The 19,022-nt window shown below is 40.3% G+C and overlaps 2 protein-coding genes across 3 annotated transcripts in view; one reads left to right on the plus strand and one right to left on the minus strand.

Annotated features, from left to right (window-relative positions):
• Positions 1-9,662, minus strand: part of LOC5571678 (WD repeat-containing protein 81) — a 33,953-nt gene extending 24,291 nt beyond the window's left edge. For both annotated transcript variants that reach the window (XM_021845478.1, XM_021845479.1), the window contains exon 1: positions 9,391-9,662. The gene's annotated coding sequence lies outside the window, so the exon portion shown is untranslated. The remainder of the gene's footprint in view (positions 1-9,390) is intronic.
• Positions 9,663-9,822: 160 nt separating this feature from the next.
• Positions 9,823-19,022, plus strand: part of LOC5571677 (putative inorganic phosphate cotransporter) — an 83,544-nt gene continuing 74,344 nt past the window's right edge. The window contains exon 1 of the mRNA XM_021845480.1: positions 9,823-10,304. Within this exon, the coding sequence (XP_021701172.1) occupies positions 10,151-10,304 (154 nt within the window). The 5' untranslated portion in view covers positions 9,823-10,150. The remainder of the gene's footprint in view (positions 10,305-19,022) is intronic.

Here is a 19,022-nt window from a genome sequence, read left to right on the forward strand (position 1 = left end):
CTCTGCGTGTTGAACATTACTGCAAAGTTCTAAACATAATTTGGATGAAAACTTTTAAACTGAATATTCTTTAGCATATTAGGGTGCCGGTACCAATGGTTGTAACGTACCAGTAGATTGGACTATGGAATAAAACATACACGCTAAAGAAATAATACACTAAATAGCTTAAATGCTATACTAAAACCGTATTCGGTCTATTCACTCATTGCGATGCATTTTAACGAATTATGCTCGGCTAGTATAAACGATAAATGAATTTTCGGTCAATATGCATTCAGTGTGTAAAGCTCTAAAATCCTGTGCTGTGAATATAATTAACCATTTTTATTTAATTACTGTAAACAAAAGCAAGATAAAATATGAGAAAAGGTAATTTCACACGCAAAGTATTTATTTTCATTCCATTCATGTGTTATATCTTATTTCTAATAAACTGCTTATGCCGCCAATCGTTAATTAATCTACCGATCTGTTGCTTGTTGTCCATATTGGATCAGGAGCTGTTATACTCATCCTGTCGCATGGTCAATTCGCACTTGCACACAATGATCGGAATGGAGCTCTCCAACAAAATGACCTGGAAAAGTGGAAGTAACGATGTTTTCATACCGATGTGAATACGACAAAGGAAACTTACCTTTATTTTCATCAATATCATTCTCATTTTCCTCTTTCAAATGATGATATTCCCAAGGATATTCTCAAGATTGCGCTGGGCGCAATGCACTCGCAGATATAATGGCGGCAGCGGGTGATTTACTGAAGAATTTTCCGCTCAAGTTCCCGTTGTTCTTTTGACGCTTTTTCTTGAGAAATTGAATATGCGATCACGGAAAAACAAGGTGAGCCAACACTTGGGTTGAATGAATCGAGTTTTGCTGTAATTCTTAAATATTATTCGAAAAAAATACTGAAGAGCTAAGCGTGGCGTAATTTTTGTAAGACAGAATCCGACGAAATGAAATTATAAGTCTCCAGACTAACGTGATTCTCTACATAAGCACGCCAGAAAATAAATCATCAATATGCAAGGTGAAGTATAAAACATAATGGTCCGGTGTTTAATGTTTATGCTTCTCCATGATTAAAAACGTTTAATGTTGGATAAATAATATTTCATATACTAACTAGTATTTTCGATCTTCTCCGTGTACATTTTTTGATAAAAACGACATATGTTATTGTTGGTGGATAGAGTAGTGAAATGAAAAAGCGTCGCGAATTGTTAAGAGTGTTTGATCTATTGATCGTGTCGCTTGCTCTTGCGTGGGCGAGTGATGCACACTTGGTCGGCGTTCAATGCGTTTATCGAATTATATCGCGAATCCGATTACGCGTGTTTATATCATGGATCGCATCACCAACGATTGGTGACTCAAAGATCTTTACTTTATTCCACTAACCCAATATCCTTTCCATGACAGCTGTGGAGATGTAGAGGTATACTCGGTCTCTAGTAACAACGGTTGTCTAACTAACATACCTTCCCTTCCCCGATGATCGTAAGGATGTACCGGGCGCCGTTATTAACTTTTTAAATTTAAGTTCTCTATTTGTGCACATTGAAGAATGGTAAGCTAATCCCAAGTCCCATTCATTAACTTTTTGTGCAACTTCGATTGTTCTGGTCAATCAAGGAGTAGCAACTACGAATTGTATGGTCATCTATGCTTATGCTCATGCTCAATATGTTCGTCTTCTCATCAAAATTATACGGCAAATCCTCCAATATTCTCCAGTAATACAATATATCATTTGAACCTCTAAGTTATACCTTTCAGATCCTGTGCAAATTGGATCCCCGTTGTTGTTGATATTGACGTTTGAAAAATATGATTTTTTTTTTAATTAAACTGGTCATATTTCATAAACGAATGAATAGAATCACTTAACTCTATCACCAAAATGCGCGTTTCAACTAGTTCTAAAACTTTGTAGAAGACGTTATTTTGATAGAATTTGAAGTAAAAAAGTTATGAGCAAAATATCAATTTTTCATGGACTACCCTACCCTGCAACATTGGAAGCGCCATAGCAAGGGCTATAGTAGACTTACAAGGTTGGCGTCTTTGGCAAAGTTGTTCAAAATTTAACAGAGAACAACTTTATAGAACAGTTAAACGCGCTAGCTTGAAAAGCAAAAGTTGGAAAAAAATATTTCCGTGTTTTGTTGGACCACCCTAATGTCACTGAATGTCAAAATGTAGTCCTCATCATATGTAACATTTTTTCCGAAGACAGTTTAGTTCTAAAAAATCATCTTCATAATCAATTTTTTTTTCTCCTAATTTTGCGGTCTGGCCCAATGTGGAATGTCGATTGATGTATTGGTGGTATAACACTTTTGACATTCCGATGTCCTTATACCAGCATGCAAATATTAAAGTGGGTGCCACTTTTTGAGCTCGAGTTCCACTTATGTTATGTGCCCATGGCACGGTACGACTTCTAGCGTAGTCAACATCTCCATGTGTTTACCCATTTTCGGGTAAATTGAATCGAGAGTGCAATCAGGATGCGAAGTTTTGTTTAATGTTTATAATCCGTAATCGAGCAAGTGTCGCAATAAAATAACCGATTGCTTGCTTGGAGGCTTGCAGGATGCCTTTCAATGTTTTCTCTCCTTCCAAAACCATCGAAATGTTGAATGTGCTTCAACTGTTTTGGCACATTATTACCTGATTTAACAATATCAAAAATTGATAATCAAACCATAACAAACAATTAAACAAAACAATGGTCTTTATTTTCACAGTTCTTACAACTGACAGTGGGCGATATTTACTTATCGCCCGGGACATCCTGGCTACGAAAAACACTGTGTATCGATATATGGTTGTCAGGGGCCTGGCATAAACTATCATTGTTCTTGTCACACGATATAAGGAATGCAAAATTTATTTATACATTAGAAAGCAATGTTGTAAAATTTGTTTAATTTTGTTCAATGATTGATTAATGATTGATTAAATGTTTGGCTTATGATTAAGATTATGATTACTGAATAAAATTAGCGATGTTTATGATTATGATTAGTGATTAATGATTAAAACATAATATTGCAATGATTATGATTAGTGATTCGTGATTAATTCTTGATTTTTTGTGATTAATGATTAACATTTTTGATTAATCATAATCATTAATCATTAATCATGATTAAATTTATGATTAATCATTAACGCTCTGATCATAAGTCCAATTTTTGGGCTTGCCCTTCGCGTAGGCGAGCCGTAGAGACTCGTGCCAGGCAGATGAACAGTAATATCCGTTACGATAACGGTCGTTTCCTGGTATAGTATCGAATACTGCTCATTTTTCAGTTAACGATCGCTTAATTAGGAATCATACCTATCAGGTAGATCATAATCATGCTCATTCACAAACCAATTTTAATCCGTCGGATAGCCGTTCGAATCTTTTAATTTCGAATGTATCTACCCAAGGAAAATCCTTTGCCGATAACGTAGCAGGTAATTTGAACTCCTCTTCTATTCATACTATGAGTCCCCAATCAGTTTGCTTTCCTCCATCAGTAAACTTTTTGAAAAGGTCATTTTGAACAGAATGATGGCCCACATCAACGAAAATTCAATTTTTGCCAATGAACAGTTCGGATTCCGCCATAGACATTTGACCACTCATCAACTTTTACGTGTAACAAATTTGATCCGTTCCAACAAATCTGAAGGCTATTCTACTGGTTTTGCTCTTCTAGACATAGAAAAAGCATTCGACAGTGTTTGGCATGAAGGTTTGATCGTAAAATTAAAAAAAAAACTTTAATTTTCCAACATACACTGTTAGAATAATTCAGTTATCTGTCAAACCGTAAACTTCAGGTTAATTATCAGAACTCCAGATCTGGAAGATTTCCTGTAAGAGCTGATGTTCCTCTAGGCAGCATTTTGGGACCAATATTATACAATATTTTCACATCTGACTTACCTGAGTTACCTCAGAGATGTCAAAATCCTTGTTTGCGGATAACACAGGCTTCATAAATCAAAAGCTCTTTATTTGAAATCGTCAAGTAGACATGTTGTTACGATGAGAGGGGTTCCAATGAATACGGTCAGATGAAGTTAAGTATCTAGGGCTCATGCTAGATAAAAATTTAACTTTCAAAAATCACATTGAGGGCATTCAAGCCAAATGTAATAAATATGTAAAATGTATCTATCCCCTTATTAATAGAAAATCAAAACTTTGTCTTAAGAACAAACTTTTGATATTCAAACAAATTTTCAGGCCAGCCATGTTGTATGCTGTACCAATATGGACTAGCTGTTGTAATAGCAGGAGCTCTGCAGAGAATTCAAAATAAAATTTTGAAAATGATTCTGAGACTTCCTTCCTGGTATAGTACCAATGAGTTACATAAAATACCCAATGTTGAAACATTGGAACAAATGTCAAATAAAATAATTAATAATTTCAGGCAAAAATTGTTACAGTCTTCTATTTCCACGATTAATGCGTTATATGTTTAGGTTAAGTTAAAAGACACCGACACGTTAATGCTTCCAGTGGACGATTTGTCCTTTGAAGGATTGAATGACAACGGATGAAGACAACGGACTAGCATGCAACTCCCAGTGGCACAGTCGGAAGACATTCCTCACGAAAAGTTTTCCGGCCTGCAGCGGGAATCGAACCCACACTCCTTAACACGATGCGGCTAAATGCCTGGTGACACTAACCGCACGGCTACGAAGCCCACTCTAGTTAGGTTAAGTTAATTGAAAACGTGTTATTTCTCTTATAAGCAGGTGATATCAACTCACCTGTAAAAAATCTGAACTGCTACGGCAAATGAAATGTAATTTGTTGTTAAGGTGAAGATGAATCGAAGCCAAAACTCAAATTTTCAAGAGCACGGATCTGGAGAACCAAACATCCGTTTAAGCTGAAAACTTAATCGATTGGTCACTCGCTGGTGGTGACCAATCGATTAAGTTTTCAGCTCAAACAGATGTTCGGTTCTCCAGATCCATGCTCTTGAAAATTTGAGCTTTGGCTTCGATTCATCTTCACCTTAAAAAATGTAAATAAAATTTTAAATTTGTTTTACCAAATTAGGATGATAGTGTTGTTATTACACAGAACACCTAGATATAAGGAATTAATGTAATGTTTGAAATGATACTAATAAAGAAATTAAAAAAAATAATTCACACATGACCATGCTGAGGGTCGTGGGTTCGAATCCCACTGGTCGAGGATCTTTTCGTAATGGAAATTTTCTCGATTCCCAGGGCATAGAGTATCTTCGTACCTGCCACACGATATACACATGCCAAATAATCAATCGGCAATGAAAGCTCTCAGTTAATAACTGTGGAAGTGCTCATAAGAACACTAATCTGAGAAGCAGGCTTTGTCCCAGTTGGGACGTAACGCCAGAAAGAAGAAGATATAATAAATTTAGTTTTTGAAACTGAAAAGGTAAATCCATATTTGAAAGCCCATAATCCAATATTATCTTCACAAATTTATATACAATGACATATAATCTCTCTATTTTTTCCATTCACAAAAATGACTTTTTTATCAGCAAGCTGAATTAAATAATAACTTTTAGAAATTGTGTCTGATATCTTCTTCTTCTTTTCTGGCGTTACGTCCCCACTGGAACAGAGCCTGCTTCTCAGCTTAGTGTTCTTATGAGCACTTTTCCACGGTTATTAACTGAGAGCTTACTATGCCAATGACCATTTTTGCATGCGTATATCGTGTGGCAGGCACGAAGATACTCTATGCCCTGGGAATTCGAGCAAATTTCCAACCCGAAAAGATCCTCGACCGGTGGGATTCGAACCCACGACCCTCAGCTTGGTCTTGCTGAATAGCTGCGCGTTTACCGCTACGGCTATCTGGGCCCCTGATATATCGCTTGTGAATAAGTTACATAAAAATTAACCTAAACAAAATCCTTGAAGAAGGCCAAAATGACTATAATGAAAAATTTTTGATAAAAATTATGTTAGAAATTTTGAATGAAAACAAATTGTGAATGAAATCGGACAAAATCGAAGGAACTTTTTAATTATTCAATTCTCGCACAAGTAAATAAACAAGTTTTGAATCATATGCACTAGAAACATCTAAAAATGTTGGAATGATATCTTTTTTCTTTAAAAAAAAGATTTGAGAAGCTTAAAACCTTTTCTGCAACCAAATTAAAAAAAAATATTATTTTTTGTCAGCCCACAACTCAAGACGATTAAAAATCATCTTTTCCATTAAATTACGCAGACAATATAATAAATTTCTTAGTCTTAGACTATCAAGAAAAGAATGAATGTTATTCGAAAGCAAACATTTTTTTTCTTCCAGTAGGTTGTAATTAATAATTTTGAACAATATAATTTCAATACCTGGAGCTGCATTATTAGTTATAGATAAAACCACATTTAATTCTTCCAAAAATATTCATAAAATATATTTATAGTATGTTAAAAATTAAACGGACGAGGTACAAAATCACTACAAATTTTAGATGGAAACTAATTAATTCAATTATCGAAATATTCCAATACAATAGACGAAGATCTATTTTGATTACTATAATTTCTTGCGAACCACAATTTCGAAAAAGATGCTGCTTAATGTAGATTACTTATAGTTATTCCTGATTTTGAATTTTCTAAGGAATTCTCAAAAGTTGCTTTAAAGAACCCTGGAAAAGAAAGAAAGAAATGTATAGTATTTTAAACGAATACTTGGGGAAAATTACAGGAGAATTGCTGGAGCAATGCTTGGAACTTTTATAAATGGCATTTCTAGTGGAATCCTTGAATGCTGTGCCGTAGCGTGCGGTTGGCCAGGTTGGCACCCGCCAAGGGCGCCAGCCTTTGGGGGGCGCCAAAATGCGTCAAACGAGCTAGAGATTTATTCAATTAGAGCTCCTCTCAGGTCACAATTTCAAAGTAAATTCTTTAACGTAATACACTAATGTTTTTTACACGGTTTTTTTTTGCACATTTTCTTTTTACACGGCTTTTTTCACACGCCTTTCAAAATTAACACGGTACTTTTTTTGCACGGAATTCGGAATCAACACCGTTTTTTTTTGTTATATACATGAATTTCGGAATTACAACAACATCTTTTTTTCTTATTCACACGGATTTCAGAATTAACACGGTTCTTTTTACATGGATTCTAGAATAAACACGGTGCCCTGAATTTTTTTGCACGGCACGTATCCCCCGTGTTAAAAAAAACTTAGTGTAATTGAATATTTGGTTTCTGAATCGTTTTCAAACATTGCATGATAGTGATCTTTCTTGTTCTTACAATAGTCTTTATAACTTGTGTTTAATTAGAGGTTCATATTGATAAGGAAATATTCAAATGAACTTGATGAGAACCATAAAGACATTTTGAAAACACAACCCAAACAAAAATTCTGTCGAGTGTGAACGAAAGTTTGTGGGCTTCGTAGCCGTGCGGTTTGTGTCACCAGGCATTTAGCCGCATCGTGCTAGGGAGTGTGGGTTCGATTCCCGCCTCAGGCTGGTAAACTTTTCGTGAGAAATGTTTTCCGACTGTGCCACTGGGCGTTGCATGCTAGTCCGTTGTCAAGTGTGGTGCTTCCTTCAAAGGGCATAAATGCCCACTGGAAGCATTAACGTGTCAGTGTCTTTTTAAGTTATTGCGTAACAGCTATTTTTTCAAACCTAATCTCACTGAATCAAAGACTGAATTCTCGAAAAATCCTGAATGAAATTCACATATTCTTTCCCATGGTTCTCAGAGCGAGGAACATAGTTTTCAACAGAAAATCCTGAACAGGCCTTTCACATGATGCAAGGTGAGTTTTGGGAGGATTTCTTTTATAAACTTCTGAACAGCTCGTCAAAATATTCAAAAAATATTACCTTCACAGAAACCAGAACAACATTTTCAGAGAATTTCATGTCAGTGAAGAACAAGCACGAGCTTGAAAGAATTATTTTGTTTTCCTAGTATGGACGCGACTGACGATTGTTTATTTCTTTTTTCGAAAATTTTGATTATGTGGAGATGATATAGCACTAATAAATTTTAGATCACTTTTCACCTGTTGGGTGTTCTAGAACTGTTGCAGTCTTACTCTAGTGAATTACTTACACAAACATCACTAATAACAGGCTATTGAGTGAAAAGTGTTTAAAAAATCGCACCGAATTCTGCGATTGTCTCTATCGCTTTTTATCAATTAATAGAATAATTTCCAATTTTTACATGTTACTATTTAGGAATTGAAGTTCTTAACAATATTTCATCGAACAAAAAAAAAATTTTTTTGATTCAACTTTATTTAAAGGATTTGGTGAATTTGCTTCCATTTATTGGGAGGCTCTTGGAAAAACAACTAAAAAAAATGTTTTTGCAAATTCATCATAAGGTTTCTAAAAGCCTCTGCAATTATTTTTGAAACCAATGTATAAACATTGTATTCAAGACATTTATAAATTAAAACAAATGGTCCAACGATTTGAAGTAGAATTTCTTAGTTGTTTCTACAGATGCACCTCATGATTTTTTTTTGTGTTTAACTCAGAGCATCTTTTAGATAATCTTCAACAGTTCTAAAGAAGGACTATCGTGTACACCTTCTATTTATAATTACAAAATATTTAAATGTACTTTGAACAAGTGAATACTTAAGTGTCAACATGAATTTATTTTGTTGATTTAGATAATAATTTCAAAAGAGTCTTCAATGGCTATTGAAATTTATCCCAAGTAACCATGCAGTTGAAGCTGCAATTGAATCGTGTAATCGGTATGAGTAAAGATAGCATTACTGTATAACTACAGTTGAAACTAATTTAAAATGAGGAAGAGCACCTAATGAGCCATATTGATGTTATAATTTATAACATTAAATCGACATACATGGAGCCCTTCCCACTCTAAATCAACTTTACATGGGAAGTTTTACGAAAATCACTTACAAACTTGCATTATGAAAACGAAATTGACTTGGCGGCGCCCAAAGGGAGGTTCGCCAAGGGCGCCGTGAGGCCACGCTACGGCTCTGCTTGAATGTAGAAGTTTACAGATACTCTTCAAGGAATTATTATTGGGATCTCAAAAGAAATCCCTGGAGTCCCTGAAGGAGTTTGTTATCTTGCAGATTTCATGTGTGTAACTTAACATCATATGTATATATTTTAAGCTAAGTTGAATAATTTACAAATTCCAAAAAATTAACTCTATTATGTATTTAAACAAAATTGTTCATTTATCCAATGGAAACTTTTTGTAGCGATTCAAACTGCACACTGCATTCATGTGGTTTGTTTACTGGTGTATTAACTGCAACGGGAAGAGATTACTTTCTTCCATCCTACTGTTTATAATTATCATCGACCCTTACTACTATCTACTTACGGTTGATGAGGTAAGCGTTGTGGTATTACCAAGATTTCGCCGTAATACATGAGCATCAACGACGTAAACGCACTCCTGAAGGTTGGAAGCTTGAAAATAACATTTACATTCCGGAGTTACCAACTTTGTATGTATATTACTTCAGTGTCAGTTCGAGGCACATTTATAACCGATCGTTCATCGCGATCATCCACATTGAATGCGATCGCAACCGGGAGCAATGACAATGAGCGAACTTCGGCAAAAGTCGTTATCAAAATTCGTGTAAATATTTTGAAGATCCCGAAACAAAAAATGCTGTGAGATTACTGCAGTAGGTCACAGCACAACTGATCGCGCTCAATTCGTGTTTTTCAGTGCCAGTAGATGGTCTATTGCGCGTATTTCGTTTTTATCAGGTCGCATCGTTTACATACACGACTTAGAGCTAGAATGACATTCTTTTCAACGTAGCAAAACGAATCAAACCCGGTTACGGTGATAGATCAACGTGAATCCAGTTCATCTGTCGACTGACAATGTAACTCTTCACTAGTTCTAAATATAATTATCTTACGCTATCAGCAGTGACATTGCTTCAAGCAGTGCATCTCTCCGTTGATGACAGACAACCCTCCGAGGTGTGCCTTATATAAAAGCAATAACCGGAGAAAGCTTTGTTCTTCCGTTGGTGAGTGTAGTCGCAGTAAGGTGTATCGGTTAACGGACAACGGCACGTGTGCGCGATACTCGGTGTGAATTGTGTAGCGAATGAACGAAAATGAGCCAGCCGAGTCAATACGATCCTGTGGTGCACGATGAACGATCTCCACTGCTTTCGAAAGGGACGTCCGGCGGTCTACCAGAGGGACCTTCGTGGGTTAGCTATGGAACGCGACGACGACGAGACAGGTGCTGTCGATGGATATCGAAGTGTGAGTACTTTTCGTTAATATCATAACTGGATACAGGAAAGAGTTCAAAATACAGGCAGGTCTCCTATTATACGTTGCCATAAACTTCAAGCCCACCGCAATTTCTCAACTGTCGTCCAATCGATTCAGGAGAAATTCGATAGGTAATAAGTTCATATTATGTCCCAGCCATTAACAAATTAGCGTTTTGTGTGAGACCTGACTGTAGTTTTTTTTTGTCTTTACAGTGTATCATTCAGGGAAATGGAATTCGGGTTCATGGGATTTGGGTTAATGGCGTTCGGGGTAATGCGATAGAATAATATTGTATCTCGCCATATGAAAGAAACGAAGAATATTGTATAGCGACTGCCAGCATGTTGAAAAATACATTTAATTGAAATTTGATCGTGCAATTTAAACCATAATAAGTTCTGCATAAAAGTTCAAGCTTTATTCTGCATGCTAGGTGGGTTAGATCACTAGAACAATTGATGAATCGCGGTTAAACATTTTATGTGAACATTGATAAAACAATGTTTTGTACTAATTTGGCGACCTACCAGAAGTTCAAAATTGCGATGTGCTGGAACATTTTTGAGAGTGGCGTACTGGATCATTTTTATCAGGATTCCTCCAAATATTGAATCAGAAATTCTTCAAAAGATTCATTAAAAGATAATTTAGAAATTTCTCGAAATAAAACTCTAGAGAAATCTATTAAATTTTGCCCGAAGAATAACTGACAAATGATCCAGCGACAATTACTGTTGCTGGAAAAATAATAATATGAAAAGAATTTTCACAGAACTTTTGGAGAATTTCTTAGATGTGTTTAATTGAAAATCTCTAATAAAATTCTCTTAAAAAGATCGAAACCAAGATTCCTTGGTAGAATTCTGGAACATGTACGATAGGGTCTCAGAAAAAAATATTAGGAGTAAAGCCTTAAGAAATATCTTAACGATACAATACGAAAAAATACACCCAAAATTTGAGTTTAAACCAAGGGGTGTGACAAAACCTCCAAAACAGAAAAAAATATTTTTTGAGCTCAAATATTAAATTTAGTGAACATGTGCTTCTGGCCTAAACTTAAGCGTTTAGTACATCAATTGTGACAAGGCATTAGGACTCTATTGCTGAAGGAATGACGACTCATTCGAAATAATCAGTTAAGAAAGTGAAGCCTTTACAAAAACACTAAGTGGAATTTTTCTGGAGGAATTCTTGCAACTAATGTTAGCATAATATTCACTTATGCCTTGTGTTTTTGAAGTTTTACATAAACGAAGGGAAAACTAAAATCAATTCCTGTGGAATTTTCTATAGGAATCACGATACATTTTCTTAAGAAATTTTCAACGGGTTCCTCAGAAGAATAGTTAGAAAAAAAATATATTTTAGGATTACCTTGAACATCCTGGAAGGAATTGTTTAAACTTGTTATATACGTGTGCCGTTAAGGATCATTAGGATCTCTACCAATCGAATTTTCAAGTCGGTCACGAACATGCTACTCAGAAAACAAATTGAACAAAGTTGTTTTTTTTTCCACTTTGCTAACTGTGAATGAAACTGAAGAATTCATAGTTTACCGTTGCATGCCAAAAAGAGTGCAGAAATTGTGTATAATTATCGTTTTTGAGTAAAATCGGCGAATAAACTTTCAAGGTCGTTCATACCTAATCTGCCAGACCCCTTCATAACGTCAATCCTGGCTACTCTCATGGTTAGTGCTGGTCGTTGCACTTCACTGCAATTTCTGGATTCGAGTTTCAATTTATATCGGAAAATCTGGCATTTCTGGGACTAGCTAACAATGTAACTACAAATGAACTTTAACACTTCACTTTTTGCAGCGGTGGGAGCTAGGGACTTGTTCCCTAGCGCCAATGAAAAACCACCAGTTGGCTTGACCGGGCCCTGGTTCCGGTTTACCGGTTTCCAGTCAGCCCAAGGGGAGGTTGTCTAGGGCGTGGCGGGGGTTCAATGCAGGGCTCTGTTGAACTCCTACAAAAACCCACAGGTCCGCAATCACACCTCCGTACAAGCGACCCGTACCGCTTTCAAAGTACTCTAGCCCATCACCAGGAGCGCCACCCGGCGCATTAGGATCCGGGCCAGCAAGATCCTGATTATGGAAGACTGGCAGCATAAGAACATGGACACGACTATGGACCACGCATAGGAACTACGCTACAGAGCTGACAGTCGTACTATTCTACACCCTTAGTAAGGATGGATGACACCTCCCTGAAACGGCGAGTGGGTTAATGGTACGGTTGCCCCCGTCCCGTTAAAACCTTGGCAGGCCTCCAAGTACGTTCCAAACCCGCCACCTTAGCTGGTGGAAGTAGGCTCAGTTGAACCTTTCCTGACTTGCGCCGATCTGGCTCTGAACTTGGCACCCCATAAGGGGCCGGGTCAACCCTAGCATGGCGTCACTGCTGGCAAACATCACCATGGGATCACGAAGGCGACTACTTACGACGGGCGAGGATAGCGGCTTAGAGGGGGGACCCACTAAAATGGAGAATTTCCAAAACAATGCCGAAACAATGGAGTTTAATGCAGCAGGAGTTGAGAACGCTAGCGCGTTCCAGAAAAGCGGTAAGGTGCCACGATCGCCGGTGCACACCACGGAGAATATACCGACGGCTAGCAGTAGCTCGAAGCAATGTGAAACACAGGGACCACAAGGAGGATTAGGGATTCAAAGTCCAGTGTTCACACCGAAATCGAGCAATAACACTCAAGGAGGCCAACTACCTGAAAACTTGAGGTTGACTGAGGTGAAGAATAAGGTCGATGAACTCATCCAGTTCGTTAAGGACCGGCACAATGTGCATACTGTGATCAAGAGCAAGCTGACGAGCATCAAATCCGCTGTCAACGCTGCCATGAAGGAGCAGGAAGCGCTGATCATGAGGGCAGAGTTTGCCGAAAAATCACTGAAGAAGGTTACGGAGCAAGCAGCGGCTGACAAGCTTAGGACCCCAAAGGTACGTAGTGACAAGCCTACGAAGAAGCGAGATAGAGAGTCACCAGGAGAAGAGGAAGACCCAAAAAAGCAGCGCAACGATCAAGGAAAAAATGTGCCGAAAAAAGACAAGAATGGTGAAGGATGGCAAACCGTCGTAAACGCCAAAGATAAAAAAAGGAAACAGAATGAGAAGGTGGAGAAGAAAAAAGACGGGAAGAAGAAAGCGAAGCGACGTCCGCAGTGGTCGAAAGGGGATGCCATACTTGTTAAGGCAAACGACCAAATAACGTACGCAGATATCCTTCGGAAAGTTAAGGACGATCCGAACTTGAAGGACCTCGGAGAAAACGTGATTAGGACGCGGCGCACCCAGAAAGGGGAAATGCTGTTTGAGCTGAAGAGTGACCCAGCGATCAAGAGCTCGGCCTATCAGGAGCTAGTCGCGAAATCTTTGGCGAACGAGGCGGACGTTAGAGCACTTACTCAGGAAGCAGTTGTTGAGTGCAGATACCTGGACGAGATTACAACTGTGGACGAAGTGAGTGAGGAGCTGCGTAAGCAATGCAACCTTGGTGAGGAGGCCATGGCAATCCGTCTGAGGAAGTCGTACGACGGCACACTGTCAGCGACAATTCGGCTACCAGTCGACACGGCGAACAAACTGGTGGAGAAAGGCAAGATAAGAATTGGCTGGTCGATATGCCCACTGAGACTTGTCACGCGAGCAGATAGGCCACCGATGCGTTGCTTCAAGTGCATGGACTTCGGACACCCGGCGGCGAGCTGTAAAGGCCCAGACAGAACCGAACTGTGCAGGAAATGTGGAGATAGAGGTCACTTTGGGAAAGACTGCAAGAATAGACCAAGGTGCTTGCTCTGCTCATCGGAGGAAGGAAACACCCATTCGACGGGTAGCTTCAATTGCCGCGCGTACCAAAAGGCGATCGCAGCCCAACAGTAACGGAGGTAACGCAGATCAACCTGAATCACTGCGACACCGCACAGCAACTGTTTTGGCAGTCGACAACAGAAACTAAGTGCGACGTTGCGATAATAGCTGAACCGTATCGAGTACCACTCAATAACGCCAATTGGGTGGCGGATAGTACAGGCGCAGCGGCGATACAAGTGACGGGTAGGTTTCCTATCCAGGAAGTGGTTGCCAGCTCAAACGCGGGGTTCGTGATCGCCAAAATCAACGGAATCTACTTTTGCAGCTGCTACGCGCCTCCAAGATGGACGCTCGAAGAATTTGGTCATATGTTGGAGGAGTTGACCGACGAGCTAGTTGGTCGAAAACCAGTGCTGATTGGAGGTGACTTCAATGCATGGGCCGTGGAGTGGGGTAGCAGGGTAACCAATGCCAGAGGTTACAACCTACTGGAGGCTCTAGCAAACCAAGACGTAGTATTGTGCAACGAAGGCACCGTTAGCACATTTCGGAAAGACGGACGGGAGTCGATCATTGACCTAACATTTTGTAGCCCATCACTGGCGGGCAACATGAACTGGAGGGTAAGCGAAGAGTACACCCATAGCGATCACCTGGCGATACGCTACAGTATTGGCCGGCGGAACACTGCGGCAGTGCAGAGGAACCCAATTGGCGACCGGCAGTGGAAGACTAAGGCTTTCGACAAAGATCTCTTTGTTGAGGCACTTCGCGCCGACAGCGATGCCCTGAACTTGGATGCGGTAGGGCTGACAACAGCGATGGCAAGGGCATGTGATACAACGATGCCACGGAAACGGGAGCCCCGCAACGATCGACGTCCCGCGTACTGGTGGAACGAGACACTCAACGAACTCCGAGCTGCTTGCCTTAAAGCCAGGAGGCGTTACCAGAGAGCAACGAACGTAGAAATCAAAGAGGAGCGAAAGGTCGTTTTCCAAGCAGCCAGAGCTGCTTTCAAACGCGAGATAACACTGAGCAAGTCTGAGTGCTACAAGCAGCTGTGCCGAGAAGCTGACGCCAACCCCTGGGGGGACGCTTATCGAGTGGTCATGGCAAAAGTTAAGGGTCCATCAATTCCGGTTGAAACGTGTGCTGAAAAGCTGAGGGTTATTGTTGAGGGTCTCTTCCCAACGCATGATCCGACACCGTGGCCACCCACGCCGTATGTCGACGAGGAAGAAGCAATCACTGAAGATCGTCAGGTTTCCAATAACGAGCTTGTAGCAGCGGCGAAAGCATTGAAGGTAAAAAAGGCCCCCGGACCGGATGGAATACCGAATGTGGCACTAAAAGCGGCGATTCCAGCGTATCCGGATATGTTCCGGAAAGTGATGCAGAAATGCCTGGACGAAGGTCTTTTCCCAGATATATGGAAGATCCAGAAGCTGGTGCTGCTACCGAAGCCAGGAAAACCACCCGGTGATGCTTCATCATACAGGCCTATATGCTTGCTGGATACACTGGGCAAACTCTTGGAACGGGTCATCCTAAACAGGGTGGCTAAATGTACGGAGAGCGCGAACGGACTATCAGAAAGGCAGTTCGGATTCCGGAAGGGAAAATCGACGGTAGACGCTATTCGGACGGTCCTGGAGAGGGCCGAGAAGGCATCGAAGCAAAAGCGAAGAGGGAATCGTTACTGCGCCGTAGTTACGATAGACGTTAAGAACGCGTTCAATAGTGCCAGTTGGGAGGCCATCGCCACAGCGTTGCATAGAATGCGGGTTCCTGACTATCTGTGCCGAATTCTACAGAGTTACTTCGAGAATCGGGTGTTGGTGTATGCAACCGACGCCGGCCGAAAGGAGTTAAGAGTAACGGCGGGAGTTCCTCAAGGGTCCATACTGGGTCCGACGCTGTGGAATGGGATGTACGACGGGGTCCTATCATTGGAGTTACCCATGGGCGTCGAGATCGTCGGCTTCGCTGATGACGTCGTCCTAACTGTAATAGGCGAAACGCTGGAAGAAGTGGAAGTGCTAACAACGGAGGCAATGGGTACGGTTGAGAACTGGATGAATGCAGTCAAGCTGAAAATAGCCCACCACAAAACGGAGGTGCTATTAGTCAGCAATCGCAAAGCGGTTCAACACGCTGAGATTACCGTCGGGGGACATGTCATAGCGTCACAGCGGTCACTCAGACACCTGGGCGTGATGATAGACGATCGGCTAAATTTCAACAGCCACGTCGACTATGCATGTGAGAAGGCGGCAAGGGCGACCAACGCACTCACAAGGATCATGCCGAATGCTCATGGTCCGAGAAGCAGTAGGAGGCGTCTTCTGGCTAGCGTATTATCGTCGATACTGCGATACGGAGTTCCGGCCTGGGGCGCAGCACTGCAAACCAAGCGCAATCGGGATAAGCTCAACAGCACGTTCCGGATCATGGCTATGAGAGTAGCAAGCGCATACAGAACAATATCGTCGGAGGCGGTATTTGTGATCACCGGGATGACTCCGATTTGCATCACCCTGGGAGAAGACATCGAGTGTTATCAGCGGAGAGGCACTAGTCAGGTGAGGAAATTGGCGAGGATCGGCTCGCTGGGCAAGTGGCAGCAAGAATGGGACGCCTCTGAGAAAGGTAGATGGACCCACAGACTCATCCCGAATGTGTCGACCTGGGTAAACAGGAAGCATGGCGAAGTAAACTTCCACCTGACACAGTTCCTGTCAGGTCACGGTTGCTTCAAGCAGTATTTACATCGGTTCGGCCACGCGCCGTCACCGTTCTGTCCTGTGTGTAGTGAAAGAGAGGAAACGCCGGAACATGTTGTTTTCGACTGCCCGAGGTTCAACATGGAACGAAGCGCGGCGGTGGCTGCTTTTGGACAGGATTTCAATGCAGACATGATTGTAAGCAAAATGATAGGCGATGCTAACCTTTGGAATCTGGTGGAAAAAATGGTGGTGGAGATAACATCTATCTTGCAGAGAAACTGGCGGGAAGAGCAGCGAAGCGAGAGGCAGAGAGCAGTGCCTGGCATCGGGTCGTCGGGGCGCTAACGAACCGGAAGTCAACCCCCAACCGGAATCGTTTGACCGACCTCGGCACTCGAGTCAGCCTGACGAAGAAAGAAGGCGAAGATCTCCCCTGCGATAGCCGCCGGTAGTCGGGGCACCATCAGTGCGGACGTCTCCCCAACCGGTACTGGTGACAACCTCCGACGCCGGGGGAAGTCAGGAGGAGAAGGAAGCGAGAAGGGATGAACGATGGAAGGAGAAAGAAAAGCGGAAGAAGGTGGAACGGCAGTCTGCTCAACATGCAAGAGCAAACCACTGGCAGACTGCGCAGAGTGCAAGAGCACAGAGCGGGAAAACGTCAAGAACGTAAGAGAAGTGCAGATGCACAGCCCCCCCCGACGAAGTCGCATCTAGTGGAATCCGGGGGGATCCAGGCTACCGCCGAAAGTGAGGACTAGGTTTTAGTGGATAGGCACGCAAGTGAATCCCACACAGTGCCAATAATTAACAGGCCAGGTTTTTGAAACTTTTTTGATACCCCACTATAATAAAAAAAAAAAAAAAAAAAAAACTTCACTTTTTGCAAAAAAAAATAAAATACTAAAATCACTAAGGTGAGCAAATACCTTTAAACTCTAATATGTGTTGCTTATCTTGACAGATAGGCCTATTTCGTCTGCGACTTACAGACTTCTTCAGTGTCGAGTGCTCGACTTAGTGATTTTAGTATTTTATTTTTTTTTTTTGCAAAAAGTGAAGTGTTAAAGTTCATTTGTAGTTTTAAACATACTCTAATAATCCCTCCCAAAGTTTAATATAAAAAAGTGTAGTTACAATGTAACAAAAACAACATAATGCAAAAACTTCAATATTTCCTTTGTTCAAACTTTATTCAAAAAGTTCCAAATCATAATACAGCAGTCCTTACTCGCATATTAATCACTAACCTTCCAACGTGTGGTATTATTTGCATTGTATCTGAATGGTTTCAATTTTCGCACATAGTTATAGGCTCTGCCGTAGTGTGGCCTCATTACGCCCTTGGCGAACCGCGATTTGAGCGATCCTTGTTCAAATTCTTAATTGTTTGTAGGATTACACAAAGTTCTAGGAAATTATCAGGGATGCTTTCCAAAATTCTATAGTGTTTCCTGTAAATATTGTTCATCGAAATTATTAAAAAATAGCATGATAAAGTTCAATCAATACTTAAACATTAGCTTATATTAGTAAGGCTTGTGCAATAAGACATACAAAATATCTCAAATATCTTTTATATGTGAATTGTCTAAATAACTGGGGATTTTTAAAGAATTGTTAATAAAATTACTGTTTATATGGTAAGATACGAATTTGATGAAACTACTGGATTCACTGCCCAGAATCTCGCGTCATGTCTTGTTTGTACCTTTATTAAAGTTTCAATGAAATGAATACTTTTGAAAAGATAATAGTAGACATTGCTCATTCATTCATTTATTCATACGTATTGATTACATGTGTTCAATATTTTGTTGACTTAAAATAACGATTAAAAAGGGCTCTTTGAAAATAGATTTTCGACCTTTTGTCCCTCCTTTTTTGCTTTTCGAATTTTTGTCCTGTCGACCTTTTTTTCCTTTTGACCTTTTGTCTTTCAACTTTTTGTCATAGATTCGTTATGGAGAACTGTTTTCGAAATTATTGGATGATTTTTTTTTATTGATCGGGATTTTTTTTTCTCGACGAATCATTCAACATCTTCTGAGATTCTAACAAAATATTTTTTGAATTGTTCCAGAATCGTTCACAGCACAGGTGGTTTTGACTTCGATGAATCTCGCAGCAAT

This window comes from Aedes aegypti, chromosome 2 (assembly GCF_002204515.2).
Source record: "Aedes aegypti strain LVP_AGWG chromosome 2, AaegL5.0 Primary Assembly, whole genome shotgun sequence".
Taxonomy (NCBI): domain Eukaryota; kingdom Metazoa; phylum Arthropoda; class Insecta; order Diptera; family Culicidae; genus Aedes; species Aedes aegypti.